The sequence below is a fragment of the Lynx rufus genome, unplaced genomic scaffold (genome assembly GCF_022079265.1).
Source record: "Lynx rufus isolate CCGP_SWC_20201006 ecotype Redwood Valley unplaced genomic scaffold, mLynRuf1.p SCAF_7, whole genome shotgun sequence".
In the NCBI taxonomy this organism is placed as follows: domain Eukaryota; kingdom Metazoa; phylum Chordata; class Mammalia; order Carnivora; family Felidae; genus Lynx; species Lynx rufus.
In genome coordinates, this window is record NW_025814889.1 from 78,527,030 (window position 1) to 78,543,694 (window position 16,665).

Genomic DNA, 16,665 nt, shown 5'->3' on the forward strand with positions numbered 1-16,665 from the left:
CGCCGGGGCTCCCGTCAGCTGACTATTTTGGGCTCTTGCTGACCTGGGCCAAAGTCAGGCTTCAGCCAAGAGGGCCCCGAGGCAGCTCCCTCTGTCCCCAGAGGCCGGCTCTGGTTTCGGCTATATAAACAGAGGAGGACAAGCTGGCTTGGAGACAGCTTCACGTCCTAAGTCCGCTCAGCTGGTGCATAGCCTTGGCCGGGCAGGCCGGGCTGACTGGGCAGTCCCGTCTCTTCCCGCAGGGCTCCCTGAGGCCGCCAGGAAGAGCCCCTAACCAACCCCAGGATTCTCGCCTGGTGCAGTTGTCCAGGACCTCTGAGAGTCTAAGCAGATCGTGAAGAGATAGCTGGTGAGTCGTAGGGATGGGGAAACTGAGGCACGGGAGCTGGGCTGTTTGGGTCTCTTTCCATTGTGACGATCTACACTGCGGTTTCTTCGGCCCTGAGAGGAGGGGTGTGAAGGAGGAAGCAAGGGTGGCAGGCCTTCCCGAGGAGTAAGAGTAAAGCTTGACCTGAGTTGGATGGTGGTGGGAGCTGTACTTGGGAGCACGCTGTGACCCGGCACTGGGAGGTGTGGAAATAGACAGGTGCTGCTTCTGTCTCTCTCCTTCCTTGGAGACTTCCAGCACGATCTCAGTCCTCCTCTCCTGTTGACCCAGCCTGGGTGAGGTACTGGTCTGCTCGGGCTGGGGAGGGACGCTGGAATGAGCTAGGTGTCCATCGGGGAGCCTTGGCATCGGTCCCTGAGTAGGGTCCCCACCTCCCTGCCACAACTGGTTGGGACGGGGGCGGGGGGGGGGGGGCTCGGCTTCCTTGAGCCCTCAGCCCCTGCCCTGCTCTCCTTTCTTGGCCTCCCAGCTGGTCTTGGTGCCTGCGAAGCACGGCTGGAACGAGGTCTGGCAACTGCACCAACCATCTTGCCACAAACACGCTCCCCGGGCCCCGGGCCAGGGGCTGCAGCCCGGCCTGGAAGAAGTGGCAGCTCCTTACGTGGGAGGCTCTTGGGCCTTCCTTCTCAGTTCTCAAAAAAAAAAAAAAAAAAAAAAGAATCCCCCCCCCCTCCTTTCTGAACGTGAGTCTCTAAATGAATCCAGAGCCTGCGACTAAAAATACTTTAACAATAGGAAAATGCATCAGTCTTTCCGGCTGGGGCTCGTTATCAGAGGGTTTTTATTTTGGAATTTGAAATTTTGCCCAAGGAGGCTGGGTGGAGACCTTGGGCAGGGGCACGAGAATTTGGTGGGTGGTGGTGATGTTCTGCAAGTTGGTGGGAGCCCCTCCAAGGGTGGAGGAGAGGAGCTGGCCAGGAGCTGAGCAGACTGAGGGGCACGGAAGGAGGCTTGGGGAGGGCGCAGATGAGGCGTGGGCCGACCTTTCCCGAAGGCACTCCACGATCTCGTCTGCGTTTTTCCAGCACTGTCTGGCTCTTCTTCCCAAAGTCTGATCTTCTTTTTTTGTGCTGTATGTTAATTCCTCCTAGCCTGAGAAGGAGGTGAGGGTCGAGAAGTCACTGGACTAAAGATAGCCTCTGTGGAGAGAGGCCTGACCTCCTTACCTCACAAGCTTTTCTCCAGAGTATTGATTGAGCACTTGCTGCATTCAGAGTCTGAAATCTTCCCGGTGCTAGGTGGAGCCCCATCTCTGGGCACACTCTCATTTCCTTTCACTCAGCTGTGGAGGGGGAGAGGTGTGGATGGGGTTACTGTTCTCTAATTCTTGAAGAAGGGGGTGCTGGCTCCCCAGTTCAGCTGAAGACCCTTATATCTCCTTTCTCTGCCCCCCCCCCCCCCCGCCCCAGGATCCTACTGCAGGTTCCTAGAGTCTAGGCCCTCAGGCAGTGCTCCATTTGACTGTTGTGCTTCTCCCTTCCCCTAATGAACTGAGTTCTCATGGCCCCAGAGTGTGATGTTGTCTACACTGGGCAGATGAGGAACACTCTTGGAGAGGGCGAGGGACTGGCCCCAGGTGAGACACCGGGCTTGCTGGCTCCTGGTCACAGATGCCTCTGAGAGTCCCTCCATCTTTTGTCCCTGCTGGGGGCTGGGGTGAGAGGTGGCAGACCGTGGCTTACCTGCTCACATCCTTGCGGGCTCTGTTCAGAGGTAACAACATGCGTGGTCGTGGCAGGGCCTGGGTAAGGGCCAGGAGACCAGACGCCAGGGCCTCACCCTGCACCCCCCAGTTCCCAGAAGCCCCCCGGGGCAGCAGGCACTGCTTCTGTGCCCACGGCACAAATCCCCCTACCCATTGCCAAGGCAGGAAAAGGAAGTGGCTAGGTCAGGGCTGGCAGTAGGTCCTGGGGCTGAGGAGGGGAAGCTCTCGTGGCCACTTCTCAGCGAGAGGAGGCAAAGCTCACTCCCTCTGCCCACCACTCGGGAAGGGTGTGGAGGTATGTGGGTGGTGATGGTCTTGAAGAAAGTAGGGCAAGCTCCTGCCCTCTGCTGGGGGGTGGGGAGGGGTGGCGCAGCCCAAGGCTGGGGGTGGGGGGCAGTGTGGGAAAGGGGCTGTATACTTCTACTTTTTCCATCCCTGTTTACCCAAACTGACACCAACCTTCCTGGCCGATGAACGATGGTGGACATCGGCTGCCCGTTTGGGGCCTGTTACTATTAAAGATGCATGAAGGCTACCCCCTGCCAAGGTCAGGGAGACAGGGCCTTCCCCTCATGTTCACACACAGGTGAAGGAGGGGGTGAGTCAGCACATAAGTCCCCAGGCCCCATAAGATTTGACTAGGAGGGGCCAGGGCCTAGTGAGTGTTTCAGAAAACCTGCTGGGTGGACAGAAAACACACTGTGTGAAGATCCCTTTCTAATGCTAGACATTGTAACCTCTTCTAACTGTAGCAGTGCCCTGAGTAGTCGGTAGAACCAATATATAGTGAGAAGCAGCCACTGTTTCTCTGATTTCAGTAACACACACTTGAATGAACGTGTACTCGGTAAATTGCATCGGCATTTGTGTCCCTGTGAATAAATAAGTCTTTCCCATTTAGGGGTGGTTATTTAAAAAAAAATGTTTTTTTTTACATTTATTTATTTTTGAGAGAGAGAGAGAGACAGAGAGAGAGACAGAGCATGAGTAGGGGAGGGGCAGAGAGAGAAGGAGACACAGAATCCGAAGCAGGCTCTAGGCTCCCAGCTGTCAGCGCAGAGCCCGACGCAGGGCTCGAACCCACAAACCGCAAGATCATGACCTGAGCCGAAGTCGGACGCTCAACCGACTGAGTAGGGGTGGTTATTTTTAAAATAAACTTTTTGTTTTTGAAAATGTACATGCAGAAAAGTGCACAAATCATGGGTGTGAAACCTTGAGAGTATGTAGTTTGATGACTTTTCCACAGCAAACAGACCTGTGTGATTGTTGTGAGATTGGGAGCCGGACTTCATCCAGTCCCACCAAAGACACCCGCCCCCCCCGCCCATAGGAACTGCTGTTTTCAGTTTACAGGCTGTGTGTGTGTGTGTGTGTGTGTGTGTGTGTGTGTGTGCACCTGGTTCTGTGGTGTACTTAGAACAATCAAGGTCCAAAGCCACAGTCTTCGCAGTTCAGAGTCAAAGGCAGTGGGTCCAGCCCCAAACTGGGAGTTCCTGGACTTGCATTTGAGTCTTGCCCCCCCCAACTTCCATTTCCTCGTTTATAAAATTTGGGTCACAATTCTAAACCTGGACGGTTGAGTGGAGGGTTTAGTGGAGGAATCCACGTGAAGTGCTGTGGACCGAGGTCGGACCCTTGGTTGGTACTCCCCATGACTCCCTCGACCTATGAGAAGGTGCTTAGCATTAAGAGTCAGGCAGGGGGAGAGCAATGGCCAGAAGTCTTGGGGGACGAGTAGGATCAGAGCAGAAGGGAGGAAGAGGGGCACTATGCCCACTGAGTGGTGGGAAGTTTAGCCCGAGGTCCTTTATGGGAGCAGTGGAGAGTGGTGGTGGTGGGTAATGGAGGGCAGATTGGTGGGCTGAGCCAGGCCATGCTGTGGGAGCCCCGTGCGGACTGTTGTCTCATTCCCAACATGACCTCTTCTCTCCCTGCGCTTCCTGTGTTGTTATCGTGGTCCTGCTTTACCTTCTGGTCCTCACCTGTAGTTTTGGATATCTCTCCCGTCATTACCTCCTTCATCGTTACCCCTCCCCCTCCCATCCCACCCCTTCTCCCATAAGGGGCTGCTCACTCTGACCTTGCTCTTGGGGACTGGATTTGGGGATCCCTTGGGAGCCTGGGACCAGCTTATGCTCTAGGCCTCCCAAAGTCTGCATGAAGTATGCCTTTCCCCAGAGTTCCACCTTAGATTCTACCCTCCTCAGAGCCCCAGGATACCCTCCCTGGAGGGCCTCTGGCCAGCAGGGATAAGGTCTGGGGTCCCCAAGCCCCTCTTCCCTCTCCCCTGTGCCTTAAGCTTGATGCTCCACATGGGTGCCTGAATGGGTGGCCCTGGCTGTGTTCCCACAGAGGGACTCTGCCTTTTTCTCCTTATTTACTTACTTTCAGTGCATAGTAGATTCAGACCCCCTGGCATCCTTGCCTCCACATGCGTGGCCAAATGGCGGCTGCGGTTGTCTTCCCCTCCATTATTGGGGCCCTGGGGAAGTGGGGCCTGGGCTGCAGGCACACATCTGGAGGCTAAGTGATGAGATTTGGAGGTGTAGTCCAGGGCCTGGGGCAGCTCCTCACCACACTCAGTTCCCTGAGACTCCTGGGTGGACTGATCCCTACCCCCGCCAGGGTAGGGATGGGTCTGTGTTGCGTTTCACAAATGGAAAGTGGTGGGGAGGACAGGGAGGTGCTAGGGCTCAAGGTTGGCTCAGCTTGCAGAGGACTGGTAAGGCTGGGCTTGAGCACAGATTGGTCAAGCTGCAGCTAATACACCTGTTTAGGTGTATTAGCGTGAACATTGACTTGGCTAATCATCTTTTGCTAACATTAAAATTGTTTTTTTTAATTTTTTTTTAACGTTTACTTATTATTGAGAGACAGAGACAGAGCACGAGCATGGGAGAGGCAGAGAGAGGGAGACACAGAATCTGAAGCAGACTCCAGGCTCTGAGCTGTTAGTACAGAACCCGATGTGGGGCTCAGACTCACAAACGACGAGATCATGACCTGAGCCAAAACCAGTCGCTCAACTGACTGAGCTTCCCAGGTGCCCCAAATTGTTTTTAGTTTTTGAGGAAGGCCCTGTTGGGGTGGAGGGAGGCATTCCAAGTTGGGGTGACAGGCTAGGTGGCAAGCCAGCCCTTGATGTGCCTGGGACTGGCTTCACCAACCCAAACTTGCCGTGCACTTCTGAGCAAGGTGCAGCTCCTCTGGGAACTCTTGGGTCCTAATCTGTAAAACGGGAGGATGTGAATTATATTAGCAGTTTTAAAGTACCCCCCCCCACCTTTTTCCTGTGGAATCTCTTTTTTCCAAGCAAATCCTATGCAAGAGCCCAACGCAAAGGAACACAAAACTTTGGCTTGAGGTGGGATGGGGATCTTGTATGGGTCCCCTTGCATTACTCTACCCACGCTTCACCTTCACCCGGGTGGCCTTGAAGGGTCTCTGGAAGATGGTTTGGGGAAAACCAGAGCTCTCTGAAGACTGGTCCACATTGAGATTATATGCTGAGGTGGGGGAGCTACGGCATGTTGTGACCGGATCACTGAATGAGATCCGTGTTGCATGAAGACTACTCCACTGGTGAGCAGGAGGATTTGGGAAGAGGAGACAAGCTGGTTAAGGGGCAGTTTCCTTATTGGGTGTGGGCAAGGAGAAGCAGAGGTCACTGGCCTCACTCAGCTGGTCTGCTGTCTTCATGCACCAGTGAGGCTGGGCTGCGTGTGGTTGGAGTAGAAACAGGGGATCCAAGAGATGTCCCAAAATAGAATTTCAAGAAAAAATGAGAAGTTGCATGTGGGGCATCAGGAGCAGAGATGGGGTGGTGGGCCCGGAGTACAGCGACGACGAGCTCCGTCTGCAACGGGTAAAGTTTGAAATGCTGGCAGGACCTTTGAGTGGGCAGAAGTGGGGGCAGGGGACAAGGGCGTGGGAAATCCGAGATGGGAGGTGAGGAACAGGAAGTGGCTCAAGGGTAGGGGAAGTGCTATAGGATGACCAGATGAGGTGAGAGTTGGGCTGCCCCAGCAGGCTAAGGCTAAGGCGCAGTGAAAGTGTTAGCAGAAACCCTTCAAACTGACTTACAGGGGAGAAGGGGGCTGGCTGGCTGGCTGGGACCCAAGTGTTGGTGGGGGCATTTCTCCTCCTTGTAAACGTTAGGCCTACTTCCCCTCTCTCTGACCTAGCAGGTGCAGGCCTCCCCAGGTCTGGGGTAGAATGGGGGTGGAAGGGTGACAGCCAGACCAGAGAAGTCTCCGGTGGCTGCAGCGTGGTCTGTGTCCAGATACAGCCCTGGCAGTCCCTTCCTGCTCCGTGGGGCAGGTCAGAGCTGCTCTCTCCACAGGTGCTGGAGGTGAGGTGGGAGTCATGGACAGGGGAGGTCGTGGAAAAATCCCCTAGAGATGCTATCAGAGGTCCCGGGTTCCACCCCAGTGTGTCACCACCTCGCTGTGTGACCTTGAGCAAGTGCCATTATTTCTCTGAGCTTGTTTATTTATAAAATGGGGAAGAGTCGCCACAAATTTGACAAGATTTCTCAGGCTCCACCCGGTTCTGAAATTCGGTAATTTCCCAACTATAGTGCACCCACTCTGCAAGGGACTGGGAAGGGAACTGGTGAGAAATCAAGTTCAGCGTGTGGAGCGGAGCCTATCAGCCCATCTTGGGCCTGGCGAACCCCTGCCCTTGGGAGGTACTTTGCATGGGAGAGTAGGGGGCGGAAAGAAGCGGTGGGCTCTGATGTCCCTGGGCCAAACTCTCGGCCGTCGACCCTGCTGGGGAAGACGGGTCAAGTGCACTTGGCTGTGCCTTGGGCTTCAGTGGGGGGCGCAGGTTGCCCGGGGTGGGTCCCTTAGTTGCCTGCTCCAGCAGCCCAGTTGCGGCAGTGGGTGCCCCCCCACCCCCACCCCGCCTCAGGCCTCCAGGAAAGGCTGGGAGAGTGCAAAGGCGGAGCCGGGTGTGGAGGGAGCCGGAGGGAGCGGGCGCGGCCGTGGCTCCCCGGGGCAGCCGGAGGCTGAGGACAGCCTAGTCCGGGAAAGCCCTGCGGCTGAGGCTCTAGAGCGCCCCCTTCTCGGGCTCTGGCCCTCTGGGCCGGTTATTTCGGACCTAGGGGACCCGGGCCGGGTCCTGGGTCCGGCGGGGGGAGCCTCGGGAGTCCGCGAGCAGCTATTTTTAGCCGGCCCGGCGGGCGCGAGGGGGCTATTTATAGATCAAACAATCCGCGCTCCCTGCGTCAATGGAACCCCGCGTGCGTCACGCGCGCAGACATTCCAGGCCCCCTCTCGCCCCGCCCCCTCGGGCTCCCCGTCCCGCGCCTCCCCCTGGCCGCCTCCCGCCGGAACCGCGCCGCCCCCCGCGCCCTTGTATGGCCATAGCTCGCCGGGCCGCGTGCGTCAGTGGCGCCCCCGCCCCTCTCCGTGCGTCACGGAGCACTTAAGAGGAGGGTCGGGCCGGGCCGGGGAGCCCCAGTGGCAGAGACTGCGGAACTTGGGGGAGTGTGCAGGACCGCGGGAGCGCACGAGGGACCAGACTGCGACTCGGGGTGCCGGTCCCGGGCAGGGGGAGCAGGAGCCAGCCGGGTAGGTGCCCCCGCGAGGAGCGTGCATCTCAGCAGCTCTCTCTGCTTTGGTTATTAGAGGTGTTGCTTGAAGGAGATGGGCGTACGCGCGGGCAGAAAGGATGTTGTAGGGTCAGTATGCAGGAGGGCGGGTGTAGGGTGCAACTCTGACGTGGGAGGGGGCCGGTTGGAATGGGATGAGGACCCGGGTCGGACTTCAGTCTGCTGGGCCGGGGGTGGGGGTGGGGGTTGGGGGGGGGAGTGTCCGTGCAAGGTGGAAGGTGGAAACCGCAGGGGGTTAGAGTCGGGGCCAGGAGTGGGGACTTGTTTAGTAGGAGGCTGGCTGTAGTTCAGCCTCCAGGGTGTCCCAGTGGCAAAGTGCGCCCTGGACTGGGGTGCTGATGGAGTCTCAGTACAGTAGAGGAAAAGATACGCAGAGTTTTAACTGCTGGGATCCATCCAACTCCTGTCAGGATTGGATTTCTAAAAGGGTCTTCTTCCTCCCGCTTGTTCGCCTCCTTCCCTATTCCCTTAGTTGTTTTCTTAACACTGTAGAGGCCATGGCTTAGTTTGCCAGGGTCCCCAGCCCGAAGTTGCTGCCTGAACTGTGTCAGGAGACTTCTGGATTGCTGAAGGAAATGGCCAGGATTGGTGGCTGAACTGCGGAGGGGTACTGCTTGTGTTGGACTAAACGAGTCTTCCTAGGGGCAGGATCTCTGGAAGTACAGGGAAGATTGTTTTAGCTGTAGCTTGGAGCGTGTGTGTGTGTGTGTGTGTGTGTGTGTGTGTGTGTGTGTGTGAGAGCGCGGGGGGGGGTGGGGGGGGAGATGTGGAAACATTGGTCCTTGGGGATCCTGTGTGGGAGTTGCTAACGTTGGAATCTCTGGTGTGGTACCTGAAGGATATCCCCCCTACTCACCGTCCTAGCCTCACATGCTGATCACATCTGTACCCCCCTCCCCCAGTCCCTGTTGGATCATACAGGTAGGGTGCAGCCTGTAGCTTGTTCAGCATAACAGGTGCAAACCACATTGTTGCCAGGACCTGCCTGAAGCCGGATTCTCCCTGCTCCCTCCTTCAACCCCGCCTCTTCCTCCTCCCTGTGGGACTGCTTCCCCGCCTCCCCCCTGAAGCTAGATGTAGGTCCATATCTGGTGTAGTTAAGTACCTGCACAAAGGGGGGGGGGGTTATAGGTTGGTGGGGGTTGATCCGGATGTGGGACGTCCAGGTGGAGAAACAGGATTTGAATAAGGCTGGAACGCCCAGCCCCGTGTGGCTGCCACCCTAAACCCATCCCTACCTAGACCGTCTTAGTGCAGGGAGACGTGGCCACCCTTATATCCTGCAGGTGCTATATGTGCATGTGGATGCGCACCGCTGGGTGGGCGGTGCCAGAGCTCCAAGGGGCTTTGGTGCCAGGGCTGGCTGTGGTAGTGACAGGCCAGGGGTGGAGCTGCCCTGTCCAGGGCCCATGGAGGTGGGGGGAAAGGCTATAACCAGAGGACCCCCTGGGCTCTTGGCCAGGAAGTGGTGCCAGCCTTTGCCCCCCTCACTGTTTCCTTGATTGTGGCACTCTCTGTTCCAGTTTGCTTTCGTACCCACCCTAACTGGGTGGGCCGGAGCTGTGCAGACCCCAGGCATGGATGTGGGGTGGCAGACCGCCCCAGAGCCTTCTCTGTGTTAGTCTGCAAACTTACAGATTCCCCCTACGTGGTGCCATCTCTGCTCCTTCAGGCTTCTCAGGAGTGAGGGTGTAGCCCTCTTTGCCTGAGCTCCTGGGTTCGTCAGGGCATAGACATCCCTTAGTTGAGGGACTCAGGCAAGGACGGACTGTCTTCCCTCTGCCCGCCGACAGCCTCCTTCTCTTCCTTGTAAAGCCACCTCAAGTCTGCTGGGCTCCGAGTGTTCTCTTATAAAAATAACAAGGGGAAATGCTTTGGGGATAGCAGAAAAATTCTTCTTAGGAACTGTCCCTTCTCCTGGAAGTCCAGGGGGGCTGTTCTCTCCTCCCTCCTATCCCCACTGGGCCTCCCGCTAGCATTTGGCCTTTAAAGGTCTGGAGCCCGGTTACTTGATCCCCCAGGGAGTGGGGAACTGGGTGAGGAGGTCTGGGCTCCCTTCCTTTATGCTTTTGAGAGCATCCCAGGCAGCGCAGAGCGGGCGCCCATCCCCAGATGGCAGGACTGGGGTGCGCGTGGGAGCTGCAGCCTTTGTTCAATGTGTAGGGTGGGGGCAGGGATGGGGGACGGGCTCATGGCTGCTCAGGCCTCTTTCTTAGGCAGCTGGGCCTTCATTCCTAGCTCCTCTTCCATTTTGAGGATGTCCTTCCCAGGCACTGTGCGGGGAGGAGGAGAGGGGGTTTTGCAAAGGCTGGGCCGTGCCTGGGAATATTCCCAGAAGTGCCAGGTTAGGGAAACAACATCTCTGCACCCAGAGAATGGGCTAAGTAAGGCTTTGCCTGTCTGCCTCTCCTCCCCACCCTTCTCCCAGCCCCCACCCATGCCTTACCCGATGCGGGAGGGCAGGGGGCTGGAGGAACACAGCCTCCCCCTGTTCCAGCAGAGAAATGCTGGCTGGGTGCCTTCCCTAGGGTTCCCAGGCTGCCTGGGGTGTGGCTGGCTTTCCAACTGAGCCCACTCTTGCTGGGCCACTGCCCGGGGACTTTGTGACATGGGGGTTGAGATGGTACTCCAGCCGGGGACCAGGATTCCTGGGTTCTGTGGTGGCCCATGGTGCCAGCGCCTCAGTGTCCTGTGTCTGGCCGGGATTCCTGCCACCTGGCTGCTTAGAGACCTACACTTATTTAGAGGTCAGGCTTCAGACTTCCTTCACTGACTCTCACCTCCTCAATCTTGGTCTCCCCCCTCTTCAGAGATGCCCTGTATCCAAGCCCAATATGGGACACCAGCACCGAGCCCAGGATCCCGTGACCACCTGGCAAGCGACCCCCTGACCCCCGAGCTCAGCAAGCCCACCATGGACCTGGCCAGCCCTGAGGCAGCCCCCACCGCCCCCACTGCCCTGCCTAGCTTCAGCACCTTCATGGATGGCTACACAGGGGAGTTTGACACCTTCCTCTACCAGCTGCCGGGAACAGCCCAGCCATGTTCCTCGGCCTCCTCTTCGGCCTCCTCCACATCCTCATCCTCGGCCACCTCCCCTGCCTCTGCTTCTTTCAAGTTTGAGGACTTCCAGGTGTACGGCTGCTATCCTGGCCCGTTGAGCGCCCCCCTGGATGAGACCCTGTCCTCCAGTGGCTCCGACTACTATGGCAGCCCCTGCTCAGCACCGTCACCGTCCACGCCCAGCTTCCAGCCACCCCAGCTGTCTCCCTGGGACGGCTCATTCGGCCCCTTCTCACCCAGCCAGACGTATGAAGGCCTGCGGGCATGGACAGAGCAGCTGCCCAAGGCTTCTGGGCACCCCCAGCCACCGGCCTTCTTTTCCTTCAGCCCCCCCGCCGGCCCCAGCCCCAGCCTTGTCCAAAGCCCCTTGAAGCTATTCCCCACACAGGCCCCCTGCCAGCTGGGGGAGAGAGAGAGTTATTCCATGTCGGCGGCTTTCCCAGGCCTGGCGCCCACTTCTCCACACCTGGATGGCCCAGGGATGCTGGATGTACCTGTGCCCTCTGCCAAGGCCCGGAGCGGGGCTCCAGGTGGAAGCGAGGGCCGCTGTGCCGTGTGTGGGGACAATGCTTCGTGCCAGCATTATGGTGTCCGCACCTGCGAGGGCTGCAAGGGCTTCTTCAAGGTACTGGGCTGCCCCTGGGTGCAGCTTTTTATGGGAAGCGGGCGAGGCTGGTCTCTCTTCCCAGTAGGCTCTGTGCGGTAGCCTCCGTGGGGTTCTCTTCCCAACCCATCCTGCCCTTCAGGAAGGGGTCTGATCTGCAGGTGGGCCGCCCTCCTGGGGACCCACAGATGGCCGGGGGCTGGGACCTTCGTGCACCATTGGGGCTGCCTGCGGAGGGGTGAAGGGACGGTGAGATATGGGCGAGGGTGCAGGCTGCAGGGGTGCCCCCAGGAGGGCATGTACTAATGGCCAGCCTCTGGTTTCCTCTGCCTGTCCTCTCCCAACTCAAGGTCTTAGTGGGACGGGGGCCCCAGGCACTCATGTTCCTGGCGTGAGATAAAAGGATCTGGGAAGAGGGCTTGATGCTTGAGGGCTGGGGGCGGACTGGGGAACAGGCTGTGTGTTTGTCCCAGCTCTGGGTGCCTGCTCAGCTTCCCGTCCCCACCCCCCCATCCCTCCTCCACTCTCTCTTGTCTGCCCCAGGGAGGCACATTTACATGTACAGGTACCTGGGCTACCTGGGAGCCCCAAACCCCTGGCCCCTAATCTTGTGTCCTGGGGGGGGAGGGGGTCTCCCTCCTTAGGCAAAAACCTCTCCCAGTGTCCCCAAGATTTTCTTCTTCCTCTCACCCCCCCACCCCCCCTGCCATCTCTCCCTCCCCTGCCACCCAAATGTTAGAAAAATAGCTGTGAACAGAGAGTGCTTTTGTCTGTGATGGCAGCAGGATCTGGACGGTCCCCTCCCCTGGTCTCCCCCCCCCCTTCACCCCGCCCGGCTCTGACAGCCTGTTCCGTGTTGCCCCCCCATCCAGCGCACAGTGCAGAAAAACGCCAAGTACATCTGCCTGGCTAACAAGGACTGCCCTGTGGACAAGAGGCGGCGAAACCGCTGCCAGTTCTGCCGCTTCCAGAAGTGCCTGGCCGTAGGCATGGTGAAGGAAGGTGGGTGGCTGGGATGGGCTTGTGGGAGAGAGAGGCAGGCCTGAGTGGGGTGGGGCAGACAGAGTGTCCCCAGACATCTGTCCTGGTGGGCCCCCACAGATGGCTTATCTCCACTGCACCTCGGGTCCACCTGCCTGCCTCATGGAGGGGTGCTCTCTGTAGGGTCTCAGGGGCTCTAGGTCCTTAGACTCCAGGGTACTTCCCAGCATGACATGCACAGCTTGGGCTGAGAGTCCCTTCCCTGGACCCCTTCCTCCCTTCCTCAGCCCTCCCCGTTTCTCTGCAGTTGTCCGGACAGACAGCCTGAAGGGACGGCGGGGGCGGCTCCCTTCAAAGCCCAAGCAGCCCCCAGATGCCTCTCCTGCCAATCTCCTCACCTCCCTGGTCAGGGCGCACCTGGACTCGGGGCCCAGCACGGCCAAACTGGATTACTCCAAGGTGAGCCCCGCCCACTCCACATTCAGTGGCTTTGTGAACACCGCATAAGGCCCCTCCCCAGTTGGACGTACTGAAAAAAGAGGAGCCCCTTTTGGGCTGACCAGATGGAAAAATGTACCCCCTCGGGTGGGCGGCCAATTAGAAAAAAATGTGCTCCTTCCAGCAGCCTCAGCCCTGGGTTAACATGGGAGGATTGGCGAGTAGGACCACGGGCAGAATCGCAGTTCCTCCCTCGCCCCCGGGATCTGGCCGTCATCCGAGTGCGTGACATGGCCGTGTGTGGTTGTGGCCCCAGTGCGGGGCCCTTCGTGGGGTGCTGACCCCACCGGACCACCCTCAGTTCCAGGAGCTGGTGCTGCCCCACTTTGGGAAGGAAGATGCTGGGGATGTGCAGCAGTTCTATGACCTGCTTTCGAGTTCCCTGGAGGTTATCCGCAAGTGGGCCGAGAAGATCCCCGGCTTTGCTGAGCTGTCCCCGGGCGACCAGGACCTGCTGCTGGAGTCAGCCTTCCTGGAACTCTTCATCCTCCGCCTGGCCTACCGGTGAGTTGCCGTTGCCCCCTCAGCTCCTTCTCTGCTGCCCTGTCCTCAAGCGCCCCCTGACCAACGTCTGCGTCCCTGCCCACCAGGTCCAAGCCTGCCGAGGGGAAACTCATCTTCTGCTCAGGCCTGGTGCTGCACCGGCTCCAGTGCGCCCCTGGCTTTGGCGACTGGATCGACAGCATCCTGGCCTTCTCTCGGTCCCTGCACGGCTTGGTGGTCGACGTCCCTGCCTTCGCCTGCCTCTCTGCACTCGTCCTCATCACGGGTGAGTGGCCAGCGGGGAGCTGGGGTGGGCTTGAGGGCCTGGCCCTGGGTGGGCTGGCATCTGGCACTTGGTGGGCCCCCCATGGTGAAGTGAGGGGACCTAGATGCAGAGAGGGGCAAGCATTTGCTCAGAGTGACCCAGCTGGTGGGCGGCAGAGCCGGGGTTCGGGCCCCGCTGTGCCCGAGGCAGAGCCCAGGGCAGTCTGTGAACTAATCCCGTGCTACCCAAGATGCAGACTCGTGTAGGTCATCGTGTATGGCCTAGGGTTCTGGTTTGTTTTTAAAATCTTCCTGAATGATGTCACGTGCAGGAAGGCACGCAAATGACATACTTTCACGCACCAAGCACACTCACGTAAACGTTACCTAGATCAGGAAGCAGACGTGGTCACTACCCAAGGGGTCTTGGGTCTCCTGTGGTCATCTGCTCCCCTGAGGGTAACTACTACCCTGGTTTCTGTCAGCATAGATTAAGTGTGCTTGTTGTCTACTTTGTGTGAGTATGGTTATTCGGGATGGATGTTTTGGAGTTAAATGTGGAGGTCTTCAGATCTCTCTTCTTACTTTTTAAAGCACCAGTCTGCCCCCCTCCCCCTTTGCGCTTAAATTTCACAGGGGGCCCAGCCATATAGGACAGAATCCAAGGCACTTTGGGCTGAAGGGGTGGTGGTTTTGAAACCAGCTTTCCCTGGAGGTGGCCTCTAAAACGTAGTGCTCAATTCCAGGGCTTTTTGGAACCGTCTGGCGGGGGGAGGGGGGGGAGCAAAAAAAGCTACTGGCCTCGTCTGAAAATCCGGTTAGGGTTTTATTTCGTTTTTGTGACCTTGGGCAAGTCATTTAACCTCTCTGGGCCTCAGTTTGTCATTTGGAAGATGAGGATAATGAGTATTCCTGAGGCTACCACTAGACTTCCAATGGGGCTCGCGCGTGAACTTGCTTTTGCAAGGTGCCAGCAGAGTGTGGGGGATGGTCAGTGGCGACAGGTCTAGAGCAGGGGGCAAGTGGGGGAGGCTGGGGCTCGGGGCAGGGCTCTGCACCTTGGATGGACAGCTAATCCCTAAGCCTTCGCCTTCCTCGCAGACCGGCACGGGCTGCAGGAGCCCCGGCGGGTGGAGGAACTTCAGAACCGCATTGCCAGCTGCCTGAAGGAGCACGTCTCGGCCGTGGCGGGTGAGCCCCAGCCAGCCAGCTGCCTGTCACGCCTGCTGGGCAAGCTGCCCGAGCTTCGGACCCTGTGCACCCAGGGCCTGCAACGCATCTTCTACCTCAAGCTGGAGGACCTGGTGCCCCCTCCACCTATCGTCGACAAGATCTTTATGGACACGCTGCCCTTCTGACCCCAGCCCAGGAACACGCGTGCACCGTGCGTGCACCCTCCTACGCCACCCCACGTGCCTTTAGCCCACGGACCCTCGGAGCACCCCCACCCTGGCCTGGCCTTGAGCTGCAGACTGGCCAGCCTCCCCACTCGCTCTGGGTGGTTGGCAGGGAGCTGACGCCCTGGGGGAGGGGGATGCACTCACGGGGGTGACCCCTACTATTTGTCTTACCCCCTAGCCCAGCCCCGGCCTTCATGTTTTTGTAAGATAAACCGTTTTTAACACACACCGCTGTGCTGTAAATAAGCCGAATGCTGCTGTAAATACAGGAAGGAAGAGGCTGCGTTGGGAGAGGGGGTTCGGGAGGGAGCGGCGGCCCCCACCAGCCTGGGCGAGCCCTTTCCCGCCTCCTTGCACCTGCTCTCTCTCCTCGCCCTCTTTTCCACATGTACAGAAACTTACTCTAGGAAGAAGACAAATGACAGATTCTGACATTTATATTTGTGTATTTTCCTGGATTTATAGTATGTGACTTTTCTGATTAATATATTTAATATATTGAATAAAAAATAGACATGTAGCTGAAACTGGGACCCCGTCTGTCTCTCTGACGTCCTCCCCGACACCACACGTGCCCTGTAATTACTTAAGAGACAGAAGTGACTGTATAAATCTCGGACGTTATCCACCTGAGCTAACAGGCCTCAGTTTACTCTTTTGTAAGACACAGATAATGATGGCACCTGCTTCTTGGGATGGTGACACAAAGCACTCAGACTGGTTTGGGAGGTGTGGAAAGCCTGTGATGAGCCCATGTGGAGGGGGCCTGTGGTGGAGTCTGACTGGCTGAGGGGAGGGAGCACGGCTCTGGCTGTCAGTTCCTCACCCGGGGCGTGGTCTCTGATTTGGCTTCTATGTGTGTAAAACAGGATGAGGGGCAGAGCCAACCTCATGTTGCTGCTGGGGCTACAGGAGCGTGGGTGGGGGGCTGGGTACAGGGCAGCCTGGGATGCCGTTAGCCGTTGTGAGTACAAGATGTTGTTTCCCCTCTGCGTTTTTGACATTTCTCCGACCCAGCCTAGTGCCCTAGCAAGAAGAACCAGGTTGCTGGTGGCCCTTGCCCTCTTGGTAAGAAGAGGGTTCCTATCTGTGCCCAAGTGCCCCTGTGAGGTCCTCCCAACTCCCAAGCTCATCAGTTGCTTAGAGCTGGCCTAAAATGAAGATTCCTAGGAGCTTTTTTTTTTTTTTTAAGTTTTTAAAATGTGCATTTATTTATTTTTGAGAGAGCCCAAGCAGGGGAGAGGCAGAGAAAGAGAGGGAGACACAGAATCTGAAGCAGGCTCCAGGCTCCGAGCCATCAGCACAAAGCCTGACTCAGGGCCTGAACTCACAAACCATGAGATCATGACCTGAGCCGAAGTTGGTCGCCTGACTGAGCCACCCAGGGGCTCCCAGATTCCTAGGATCTATGTCATAAATTCAGATTTGGTGAGGGGTAGGGCCCACAAATCTACACTTTCACTAAGCAGCCACAGTGCTTGTGATGCAAGTGGTCTCAGGGCCACTTTTTTGAGAAACATGAACCTAGATCAACCCCAACCTGAGGCCCAAGGTTGCTGGCAGCGTCTAGCCCCCTTCACTGAGCTCAGTCTAGCTGCGTTGATTCCTTCTCGAGGACTTGGCAAGAGACCTGAAAGCAATGCCCCTTACACCTGTTTC

The 16,665-nt window shown here is 57.8% G+C and overlaps 1 protein-coding gene across 4 annotated transcripts; it reads left to right on the top strand.

Moving 5' to 3' along the window:
- Positions 1-284: 284 nt before the first annotated feature.
- Positions 285-15,533, top strand: NR4A1 (nuclear receptor subfamily 4 group A member 1). 4 transcript variants are annotated; one of them, XM_047066951.1, is made up of 7 exons: positions 285-349; positions 10,524-11,401; positions 12,253-12,382; positions 12,669-12,820; positions 13,161-13,363; positions 13,450-13,628; positions 14,708-15,533. In XM_047066951.1, the coding sequence occupies exons 2-7, from the start codon at positions 10,526-10,528 to the stop codon at positions 14,962-14,964; spliced, it is 1,797 nt and encodes a 598-aa protein (XP_046922907.1). In that variant the 5' UTR covers positions 285-349; positions 10,524-10,525; the 3' UTR covers positions 14,965-15,533. The 4 variants fall into 4 exon arrangements, with proteins under 4 accessions (XP_046922907.1, XP_046922906.1, XP_046922908.1 ...); XM_047066950.1 differs by lacking the exon at positions 285-349 and adding an exon at positions 5,896-5,961; XM_047066952.1 differs by lacking the exon at positions 285-349 and adding an exon at positions 6,642-6,786.
- Positions 15,534-16,665: the final 1,132 nt, after the last annotated feature.

What these genes read in the sequence shown, in the direction of transcription:
- NR4A1 (XM_047066951.1), top strand. Translation starts at nt 10,526, where the DNA reads ATGCCCTGTATCCAAGCCCAATATGGGACACCAGCACCGAGCCCAGGA. An exon ending in CCAAACTGGATTACTCCAAG is followed by an intron (nt 12,821 to 13,160) that starts GTGAGCCCCGCC and finishes GACCACCCTCAG; the next exon opens with TTCCAGGAGCTGGTGCTGCC. An exon ending in TGCACTCGTCCTCATCACGG is followed by an intron (nt 13,629 to 14,707) that starts GTGAGTGGCCAG and finishes CCTTCCTCGCAG; the next exon opens with ACCGGCACGGGCTGCAGGAG.